At 40.5% G+C, this 11,848-nt stretch overlaps 1 protein-coding gene across 1 annotated transcript; it reads left to right on the forward strand.

The window, feature by feature from the left end:
* Window positions 1-1,529: 1,529 nt before the first annotated feature.
* BSPH1 (binder of sperm protein homolog 1) lies at window positions 1,530-7,298 on the forward strand. Its single transcript, XM_053607911.1, has 4 exons — window positions 1,530-1,547; window positions 3,155-3,184; window positions 5,806-5,937; window positions 7,110-7,298. Exons 2-4 carry the CDS (start codon window positions 3,178-3,180, stop codon window positions 7,250-7,252), a joined length of 282 nt encoding a protein of 93 aa, XP_053463886.1. The 5' UTR covers window positions 1,530-1,547; window positions 3,155-3,177; the 3' UTR covers window positions 7,253-7,298.
* Window positions 7,299-11,848: the final 4,550 nt, after the last annotated feature.

Consider the following 11,848-nt stretch of genomic DNA (forward strand, 5'->3'; position numbering starts at 1 on the left):
AATGTATATATATATATATATTTTTGTTTGTTTGTTTGTTTTTGAGACAGAGTCTCACAATGCCTGGCTATTTTTTTGTTACAGTTATTGTTTGGCAGGCCTGGGCTGGGATCAAACTCACTAGCCTCAGTGTATGTGGCCAGCGGGCGAGCTACGGGTGCACCCTAGATTTAACAGCTCATAAAGGAAGCATGGCTGAAAAGTGATGCTTTAATGAAAAAAAGTAAAGCTATCAGGCAGTTTCTCCTATTCCAGGAATATTAGAATGTTCAAACTGGGGAGGACTTGACATCCTAATGGATCGCTCTCATAAATGGTTGATACTGTGCTAAAATTTGGGTCACTACATCCCATTGAACCATCCATCCCTTCCAAGGGAAACTCAAATTGAATTGGTAACATCATAGAACTTAGACTTTCTGAACTTTGCCTGTAAGATGATGGATATAATGCTTACCTCACAAAATTGTTCCAATAAATTAATTAAAACATAGTACCCAGTACATAGAATATGTTCAATGCCCCAGAGGTATGAATCATCCTTATTTTTCTCTCCTGGAAGAAGGGTTCTATTTGGAAAAATGGCAATTTCAGAGGCATGAAAATCTAATAGTCAAATTCAGGTATGAGTGAGAAGAGGTGGTTAAATATGTAAAAATCTATAATGTTACATATCAGAAACACCAGAGCCCTCCCTAAAGATCAGCTAACTATATGAAGATGTTGATGATGATGTTTCAGTAGTTATAATACTGTTGTTAAAAGAGCAGCTATAAACTACTAAGTGCTATCTTTATCATAGGCACTATTCCAAGGATTTTATATTCAAATCTATTTTTTCTTCATAACAATCCCCAAAAGTAGGTACAAAATGATTGACCTCATTTTACTGAAGAGAATTTTTTTTTTTCTAAAACAGAGTCTCACTTTATCGCCTTTGGTAGAGTGCTGTGGCATCACAGCTCACAGCAACCTCCAGCTCTTGGCCTTAGGCGATTCTCTTGCCTCAGCCTCCCCAGTAGCTGGGATTATAGACACCACCTGGCTATATTTTGTTGCAGTTTGGTCAGGGCGAGGTTCGAACCCACTGCCCTTGGTATATGGGGCCGGCACCCTACTCACTGAGCCACAGGTGCCTCCCAAACTATCATTGTTATTATTATTTTTTTTGAGACAAAGCTTCAAGAGTAGAGTGCTGTGGCATTACAGCTTACAGCAACCTCCAACTCTTAGGATCAAGTGATTCTCCTGCCTCTGCCTCTCAAGTAGCTGGGACTATAGGCGCCTGCCACAATGCCCAGCTATTTTTTGTTTGCAGCCGTCATTGTTGTTTGGCAGGCCCAGGCTGGGTTTGAACCCGCCAGCTCAGGTGTCTGTGGCTGGCGCCTTAGCCACTTGAGCCACATGTGCCGGGCCCAAACTATCATTATTTTTACTGGAATAGAATGTGGGGAAATATTTTCATTTTTTTTCATGTTAAGGCCTAAATCTGATGACAAATATTTGTTCAAAATTGTGTCTTTCAGATGAATTTCCACCAACTGCAGGTGAGTTAATAAAAAACATTTATTAAATTTCCTTTTTAAATTTTACAATAGAAATGTGAAGTCATTAAATACTTTTTTCTGGTAAGAAATCATATTTTTTATAAAAACTACTAGTTTATGTATTTACATATATAGTAAGTAACTTTAACAGTAAATGCAGGTAAAGAAAAAGACTAAGAGATCAACAATAATTTTACTGTTAATATTTGTGTGTGATTAAATATTTCATTGCATACAATTTCATAATGTAATTTTCTTTTTGCAAAAATCAAGTGTTTTTACTTATTTATTTATTTTTGTTTTATTGTTGGTGATTCATTGAGGGTACAGAGAACCAGGTGAAAAATCAAGTTTTTTTTTTTTTTTGTAGAGACAGAGTTTCACTTTATTGCCCTCAGTAGAGTGCCGTGGCGTCACACAGCTCACAGCAACCTCCAACTCCTGGGCTTAGGCGATTCTCCTGCCTCAGCCTCCCTAGCAGCTGGGACTACAGGCGCCCGCCACAACGTCCGGCTAATTTTTTGTTGCAGTTTGGCTGGGGGTGGGTTTGAACCCACCACCCTTGGTATATGGGGCCGGCACCCTGCTCACTGAGCCACAGGCGCTGCCCGAAAAATCAAGTTTTATAGAACAGAATGAAATAGAAAGTAACTTTTGCCACTAAAAATGAAGCACGTATTTTTCCATCTATATTTTTATGTTCATCTTTAATAACGCCTACATGATATATTTTCTTTTAAAATCATTTTACTAATTGATATTTTTAATTTCTTAATATTTTTTGAACTAATACTAATCATGTTAGAATGAGTATTTTTTAATCTGAATGTCATTTCAACAGAAAACGAGAAAGCATAGGCTATGATACTATAAAAGGAAAAAAACCCTATAAGTCTATATAAAATAACAGGCAGAATTATTATTATTATTGTTTTTTAAGAGACAGAGTCTCACTTTGTCACCTTCAGTAAAGTGCCATGGCGTCACAGCTCACAGCAACCTCTTGCTCTTGGGCTCAGGTAATTCTCTTGCCTCAGCCTCCTGAGTAGCTGGGACTACAGGCATCCACCACAACACTCAGCTATTTTTTTGTTGCAGTTTGGCATTATGTTTGTCCCTCGGTATATGGGACTGGTGCGCTACTCACTGAGCCACAGGTGCCACCCCAACAGGCAGAATTATTTTATGATTGCATACTTTAAAATCCTTAAGAACACTAGTCAAAATTAATAATTTTAAAAGAGAATATGGCCATGTGGCTAAATATAAGATAAACATACAATAGTCAGTAGTTTTTTCTGTAATGGCAAGAACCAACTAGATATTGATGGAAAAGGAAAACATTGTATTTAGGGTCAATGACAAAAACAGACTGGAATTAAATCACCAAGAAGTATGTAGGATTTATATAAATTAAATAGGAAAACTGAAGAGTATAAAACCAGTTCTGAAAACTTGAAGATCATGTCATGTTCTTGTGTGGAAGACATAATGCAAAAACGTCACTTTTCTCAAACTAATGTTTTTATTTAATTCTATTTTATTACAGCCCAGTTTAGAGTCTAAAAATAGTAAACTAAATGTTAGCTCCAAATTTTGTTTTTCAGAAACTAAAATTCTTTTTCCAGAGATGAAAGGTAAGTGATCATAAAACTTTTACTGTTAAAATAGATATTTTTTAAAAATTTTGTAAAAAATTGGGGAATTGTGGGTTATTCCTGGTACTTCCCCCCTTCTTTTATGAAATTAATGTAAGCACTTTGTAAATAGATTTTTAAAAAAACAAAACAGAAAAATGGGGCCAAGTGTGGCAGCCCACACTTGTAATCCTAGCATTCTAGGAGGCCAAGGCAGGAGGATCACCTGAGGCCAAGAGTTCAACACCAACCTGACCAAAAGTGAGACCCTCATCTCTACAAAAATGAGAAAAATTAACCAGGTGTGGGGGTAGGCGCCTGTAGTCCCAGCTACTTATGAGCTGAGGCAGGAGGATTGCTTGAAGCCAGGAGTTTGAAGTTGCAGTGAGCTGTGATGATGCCACGGCCCTCTAGTCTGGGTGATAGAGCAAGGTGGTATTTCACTAAAAAGCAAACAAACAAACACAAACCAGAAAAATAAAAGTCACCCTTAACTTTAACCAGCACTAATGTTTCTACCTCTTTAATTTCCACCATTCTAACAGGGAAAAGCAGATTTTAAAATTTATAGAGACAAGAATTTAATAACAATTAGCAATATTATGAGCAAAAATAGTATTGGGTAGAAAAAAAGTGATAAAAATTTTAAATATACTAAAATATTGTAATATAAAGTTCATGGTATCAGCCTAGGGAAAGTCAAATAATAATGAGAAGAAAAAATATTTTTGTGATAATTGCTGACTCCAGAGCCTGCTTATTTTACCATCGTGCTATCCTACCTCTCTAATGATTTTTTTTTTTTTTTTTTTGTAGAGACAGAGTCTCACTTTATGGCCCTCGGTAGAGTGCCGTGGCCTCACACAGCTCACAGCAATCTCCAACTCCAGGGCTTAAGCGATTTTCTTGCCTCAGCCTCCTGAGTAGCTGGGACTACAGGCGCCCGCCACAACGCCCGGCTATTTTTTGGTTGCAGTTTGGCCGGGGCCGGGTTTGAACCCGCCACCCTCAGTATATGGGGCCGGTGCCCTACCAACTGAGCCACAGGCGCCGCCCCTCTCTAATGATTTTAATAAACTCTATAGAAAACATGAAATGGAGCCCAGGATATATTAGAATTTAACACATGGTTTTAAATGTACAGATGGTTTGTTTTATCACCAGTCTGCCATTACTGAATAGCTGTTTCGAAAAAAGTAAAGTTGCATTCTCCTCCTGCATCATATACAAAACTACATTCTTGCTAAATACAGATTATATGTTAAAGAAACAAAATCATTTAATTTAAGGAGAAAATACAAGAAAATATACGTATGGCCTAAGGGCCAGGAGATCTTTTAACGCAAGGCAGAAATCATTTGTCATTCAGAGAAACCTTTTCAAAGTGTATAAATGGTTCATACTGATAAAAATTTAGGTAAGACAGAACAATTAGTAAGGGAGAGGAGAGGAATTGCTATTGTCCTTTAAGAAAGCAAAGTTCATCTGTGTTAAATCTTCACATATGCTTTGTCCTAGTAACCTTGCTCTGGGGATTCTAGGTCTGTGGAAAATGCTTCTATATATAAGGGTTTAAATACATGGAGTGTTTATGGCAGCTGCATTTATAGTATGGGGAAAGTCTGCATGTGGAAAATACTGAATAAATTATGAGAAATCCACATCACAGAACAAGAACCAGCATTAGAAGGGAGGTGTGAGAGCCACAAGTTACTTGAAAAGGATTTCTAGGATATGTTAAGGTAGAGACTCAAGTTATGGACATAAAATGTATTTATTTTGAGGAATAGCAAAAATCCATGTGTGTATATACATATATAACCATCATAACCGACATCATACAAGGTCTGTCTGACAATTAAGTTCATGAACTCGGCACCATGAACTTACGTTGGCAGCACGGTACGAACAGCTCAGTAGGGTTTCATAACCTTGATATATCAGTGTCTCACTACTGTATTTGTGTTGACATGTGATGATGTCTTCCTGAGTGGTGTTTGCTATTGTTTTTGCATGGTTTTGTGTGCTCTATGACAACAGCTCTGATGGTCATTCCAGACAAAAGAGTTCCGGAATTGCTTCTAAGGGTGTATTAGGCTCTGGCATTGGTGCATAGCTTCCTAAGGGGAGTACTTTGAAGGTGACTGTAGTGAATCTCAGCAATGAGGCCTGTAGCACTTTTCTCCAGGATGAGTTTGTGAACTTGTGTCGGACTTCATCTGTAACTACACACACACATGGGTAGATGGATAGATAGATCTTTCTATATTATTGAATATGAGAGAGAGAGAGAGAAAGTCATCTCTGCAAGAAGGTGAAGAAAGGAGATGGGGGAGGAGAGGTGGTGGCGAAGTAATTGTTTGGTGGATAGTCATACTTTTAAGCTTAGGATAGATTTCTGGAACTGATGGTTTATGCCCTGGAGAAAAAAGCTGGGGCATGGGTAAAAAACAAACAAACAAAAAATCCCTTCTGTCATTAGAGGCCCAAGCAGCTCTGCCTTTGAGTGGTGCAATAGTGTTTAATTTCAGAGTGCATCAGCCCCTGGGAGGAAAGTCCCTTTGTTACATCTCCATAAAGACATTCAGAAACAGGTGAAGAATATTTTTTGTTTTCTCTAGATGGGGAGTGTGTCTTTCCATTCAGGCATAAAAACCAAATATTTTATGACTGCATCAAGCTCAAGGCAAAACACAGTTGGTGCTCATTAAACAAGACTTACGAAGGATATTGGAAGTATTGCAACAAAGATGGTGAGTGTCTTCTGAATACCTCAAGGTGGCTTTTTTTTTTTTTTTATTGTTTGGGATTCATTGATGGTACAAAGAATTAGGCTACACTGATTGCATTTGTTAGGAATTGTGTCCGGCCCCAAGAGGTGTGCTATACCTTGGCCTCTGAGGGTGAGATTTGGTGAGATACACAAGGGGGCTCTGAAAATGGAATCCACACTCAGTCAAATTGGAACACATAATAAGAATAAGGAACATGCAATTTCTGATCATAAGAAAATCATGTTGCACCACAGATACATTATGAGCATTTTGATTATTCTCTTGAAAAGAAATCTTGGCCGATGTGGTGGCTCACACTTATAATCCCAGCACTCTGGGAGGCCAAGGCGGGTGGATTGCTTGAGCTCAGGAGCTTCACATCAGTCTAAGCAAGAGGGAGACCCATCTCTACTGTGGCTCAAAGGAGTAGGGCACCAGCCCCATATGCCAGAGGTGGCAGGTTCAAACCCAGCCCCAGCCAAAAACTGCACAAATAAATAAATAAAATACAATAAAATAAAATAGAAAAATTAGGCTGGCATTCTTCCTTTCTTTCTTTGAGATATCATACCATTCTCTTGCTCTTTCTCTCTCCTTGCCCCATCTTCCATTCTCTCACTCTCTGCTTTCTCCTCTTCTCTCTCTCTTTCTAATATCTTTCTCTCTTTTTCCTTTCTCTAATATAAAACTTATACTTTTATATTAAAAAAAGGAAGAAGGGTGGCTCCTGTGGGTCAAAAGAGTACGGCGCTGGCCCCGTATGCCAGAGGTGGCAGGTTCAAACACAGCCCCGGCCAAAACTGCAAAAATAAATAAATAAATAAATAAAATAAAGAAGAAGGAGAAGAAAAAGCATTATCCAGGCATTGTGGCGGGTTCCTGTAAGTCCCAGCTACTCCAGAGGCTGAGGCAAGATGATTGCTTGAGCCTAAGAGAAAACAAATAATAATAATTTTTGTGTAACATTAAAACAATATGGGATCTCACCATCCCACCCCAGTATTGTTCTCATATGGTTTTGGTGAAATAGGGCAAACAGAAGTGTGTGTGTGTGTGTGTGTGTGTGTGTGTGTGTTTTGGGGGGGGCATGGCACAGGGGAGGTATAAAATAAAAGGTTCCTTATGTGGACTACTTCTTTTTTTCTCTGCAGACTTTGCAAAATGTGTGTTTCCCTTTTGGTACAGACACCTGGTCTACTGGGAGTGTACAGATGACGGGGAAGCATTTGGAAAAAAATGGTGTTCACTGACCAAGAATTATAACAAGGACAAAATTTGGAAATACTGTGACTGATGGTGAGATTGGGGAAGGAGGGGTAAAGAAGTTTGATCATCCTTGTTGGAAAAAACCTATAGCTTTTGTTGGGAGGGAAGTAAGTAAAATCCTCATTAAAAGAGTTTTTTTCCCCCTTCCCCGGGAAGTGAGATCCCCAATTTGAAGGGTTATTGGACTGTAAATAAGTTGGGGTTTTGATTATGAATTATAGGATTTTAACATGGAGACCTATATTTTAGCCTCAGCACTTTTTCTAGCTAATTGTGTAAAATTAGGTCTTTAAAAAAATGTTCAGGGACATTGGGTGATGTGTCAATATAGGTTTATCCATTGGGACAAATGTATTACTCTGGTGGGGATGTTGATAATAGGGGAGGCTATGGACCTGTGAGGGCAAGAAGTGTAAGGACAATCCCTGTACCCTCTACCTGGCTCTCAAAAATAAAGTTTGTTAAAAATACAGTAGAATCTCTGTAAGCTGACCACCCAAGTGACTGTAACAAACTGGTCAACATAAGGAACTTCTGTTGAGTACATGTGGTTCATGTCTGGTCTATGAAAATTAGGTCAATTAAGGAGGTGGTCCATGTAGAGAAGTGGTTGACTATGGAGGGTCTACAATAAATTTGAATATTTTGAATTCAGGTAAAAAGTGCTAACTGAGGGCTGGGTGCAGTGGCTCATGCCTGTAATCCTAACACTTTGGGAGGGCGAGGTGGTAGTGGGTTGATTGCCTGATCTCAGGAGTTCAAGACCAGCCTGAGCAAGAACAGGACCCTGTGTCTGTTAAAAATAGAAAAAATAAACATTGTGAAGGGCACCTGTAGTCCCAGCTACTGGGAGGCTGAGGCAAGAGGATTGCTGGAACCAAGAGTTGAGGTTGCTGTGAGCTATGACACCATGGCCCTCTACCCAGGGTGATAGTGAGATTCTGTCTCAAAAAAACAAAAAGGGCTAACTGAGCTGGAAATAGGTAAAATGTTAGAGTGAAGTTCAAAAGGGCTGAGATATGAACCATATGAAAAAGAATAACAGGCTGAGAGGAAGTGAGTGCATTGTACAAGATGAGGGAAGGCCGGGGGGTTTGTCCTTGGTATGTCCACTGGGATGGGCATGCTAGGGACTTAAGGGTTGGCTCTTAAGTCCAAAGAGAAGTCAGAGAGAGATGTCAAGGAAGCAGACTCTAGATATAATCAAATGTGACTGTATTGCTTTGGATCTGGGTGGGGAACAAATGGGAAGAAGGGATGGCCACATGCTGAATTTGGTTAGGTTTCCCAAGAGCCCAGATGGGAAATGGTAGTTACAGGCATCAGCACTGACTGGGGAGAGGGGCAAGAGTCTATGCCTGAAGGAAAAGTGGACAGAATATGGTGATGAAATATAACTGGGAGTGGGGAGGGAAGAGGTAAGGATGAATTCCCAGCTATGAAATGATCAACAGTGTGGATTTTGTGGCCTCATTCTGAGAAGATGTATTCTGGATAAGGAACAAGCTGGGGATCAGAGAGCAGGTTGTGGTTCCATTTTTGCCTTTTTAAATTTGAGGTATTTGAGATCTCTTCCAATGAGACAGCTTTATGATCAGTCATGGAGCTCAGAGGACATGTATTGGTAGGGGAATCCCAGTTATGGGATTCCTTAGGATACGAATGATATTTTTATTTTATTGTCTTGCTCTCACTCTTTGACTACAGAAAATTTCTTTTTTTTAATTTATTTTATTTTATTTTTATTTTTTTGAGACAGAGCCTCAAGCTGTCACCCTAAGTAGAGTGGTGTGGCATCACAGCTCACAGCAACCTCCAACTCCTGGGCTTAAGTGATTCTCTTGCCTCAGCCTCCCAAGTAGCTTGGACTACAGGCGCCCGCCGCAATGCCTGGCTATTTTTTGGTTGCAGCCCTCATTGTTGTTTGGCAGGCCCGGGCTGGATTCGAACCCGCCAGCTCAGGTGTATGTGGCTGGCGCCTTAGCTACTTGAGCCACAGGCACCAAGCCAGACTACAGAAAATTTCAAACATACCCAAACATGGAGAGGATAGTGTAACAGCATGATGATTCCCAAGTACTAATTACCCAAATTGAACCATCCACATTTGACATTTTGGCTTCAGTTATTCTTTTCCTTTTTTCCCCCCTGCCAGAGTATTTTGAAGGAAGTCTAAAAGATGATTTCACCCATAAATACTTTTGTTTGCATGTGAATGGTATTTGATGTGAAAATATGAGTGTAGTCTCCCTAGAAGAGTAAAGAGTCAGGAGAGAAGAGATCTCAAAAAACAGCCTTGAATTACTGTGAAATTGTAAGTTTGTAGAGGAGGAATTCCAAAATAAAGTGAGACTTGGAAACAGGGAGAAAAGAAGACAGTAGGAAGTGTGTTTAATGTCCTGATTTCCATGGAAAGAGGCATCTTCAGTGAAAGGGGAGTTATCAGTGGTATATAAGAGATGTGAGAGATCAAGTAAGAGGCATAAACATCCACAGTGTGTAAATTATATAATATAATAGCTGTAAGCTTATATAATATATCATAGTTGAAAGCTGTCCATTGTGTTTGAACACATTAAATGTATTTAGTAGATACATTTCCCTGGAGTTGTGGGGGATACAAGTCCGGATGGAGTTATTTTCAGGGCTAATGCGCAGTACACAATTGCACTTATACTATGTAGCCTACTGTTTTCTGAAGTTTGGGTCTGAAAGAAATAAAAGTACAAGTCATTTTAAAAAGTAAACGTCTGGCATAGTGTCTCATTTCTGTGATCCCAGAGCTTTGTGAGGCTGAGGTGGGATTGCCTGAGGCCAGGAGCTTAAGGCCCGCCTCACCAACATAGTGAGATCCAGTTTCTGCAATTTTTTTTTATTTAGTTTAGCTGGGCTTGGTAGCATCTATAGTCCCAGCTACTTGAGAGACTGAGGCAGGAGGATCACTTGAGCCGGAGTTTGAGGTTGCTGTGAGCTGTGACGATACCACTGCATTCTAGCCTGGGCTGTAGAGTAACACCCTGAAAGAAAGAAAGAGAGAAAGAAAGAAGGAAAGGAGGGAGGGAGGGAAGGAAGGAAGAAAGTAGAGGGTGAAAAAGAAAGCCAGATTAAAAAGGTGGCTGTTGAAGAAGACTGTAGGGTCTACAGCAGAATGAATGACTTTATATATAAGATATAGGCAGATGATAGACGCATAGACATATACCCTGTTTCCCCAAAAATAAGGCAGTGTCTTATTTTAAGGTGTGCTCCCAAAGATGCGCTAGGTCTTATTTTCAGGGGACGTCTTATCTTTCCTGTAAGTAGGTCTTATTTTTGGAGGATGTCTTATTTTCGGGGAAACAGGGTAGATACAAATACAGATATAGGCATGTTGTATGTTCACATGCACATATGTATGCATATACAGACATAGACGTGTGTGTGTGGGTGCGCGCATACGCTTAACGAGGAAGACAGCACCACATTTGATTGTTCAGTGGTAAGAACCAGTAGACAGGACATGACTGATGGAGGGCTGGGGGGTTCAAAATTGAAGGAGTTTTTATTGTATTTTCTCAGAAAAGTAGTGGGAAAATGTGAGAGGTGGGTATTTAAGGATAGTAGGAAAGGTAGTAATGGTCATTGAAGAATGGTGAGTAAGACAGCCAGGAAAAAATGTAGTAAGAGCTGACCAGCACGAACAGCTGGCGGAGGCTACCATGCCAGCAGGAAGCTGGTGACGCAGTCATATTGGGTAATCACGGAACACCCACAACTATGAATTACAGTGCGGGGTTCAGAGACAGGAGCAGCAAGACCTGAAGGATGAGAGGAAAGAGGCATTTTTGGAATTGAGAAGGGGGAGAGTGAAGGAGCAAGAGAAAGGGGGGGAGGATGGGCAGAGAGTGAAAGGACAGGCAGAGAGAGAGACAGAGAGAGAAAGTACGTGTGGGGGAGAAAGGAGACAGGAAGAGAAAATGTGAGAGACACAGTGAGAGAGAGAGAATGAGAGCGGGAAGAAGGGGAGGGGGAGGGTTTGGGGGAGAGAGAGAGAAAGGCAGAAAAAGGACTGTTTGGCTAAACTATGAGCTGTGGAAGTGCTCAAGCAATGGCATGGGAGCCAAAGGAACTGGTACCCCAACTCCTTCCCGCTAATCCATAGTCCCCAACCTTTTTGGCACCAGGAACTTGTTTCATGGGAGACAAATATTTCCACAGTCTGAGGGGGTAGGGCTGGTGGGTGGGGGGAGATGGGTTGGGAGATGGTTTCGAGCACATTACATTGTTTGTGCACTTTATTTCTATTATGATTACAGGGTAATATATAATGAAATAATTGTACAATATAATGAAATAATTGTACAACCCATAAGGCAGAATCAGTGGGAGGCCTGAGCTTCTTTTCCCTCCAACTAGACAGTCCCCTTTGGGGAGGGGCGGATGGGAAACAGGGACACTGAAGTGTGTTGCTGCTATAACTCCTGCCACTAGATGCAGCTTAATTCTCACTTGCCACTTATTGGCAGCTTCCCCCCCCCCCCCCGCCCGAGACAGTGTCTCTCTCTGTGCCCTGGGTAGAGTGCTGTAGTGTCATAGCTCACAGCAACCTTAAATTCCTGGGTTCAAGCCATCCCCTTGTCTCAGC

Source organism: Nycticebus coucang, chromosome 10 (assembly GCF_027406575.1).
Source record: "Nycticebus coucang isolate mNycCou1 chromosome 10, mNycCou1.pri, whole genome shotgun sequence".
Lineage (NCBI taxonomy): Eukaryota > Metazoa > Chordata > Mammalia > Primates > Lorisidae > Nycticebus > Nycticebus coucang.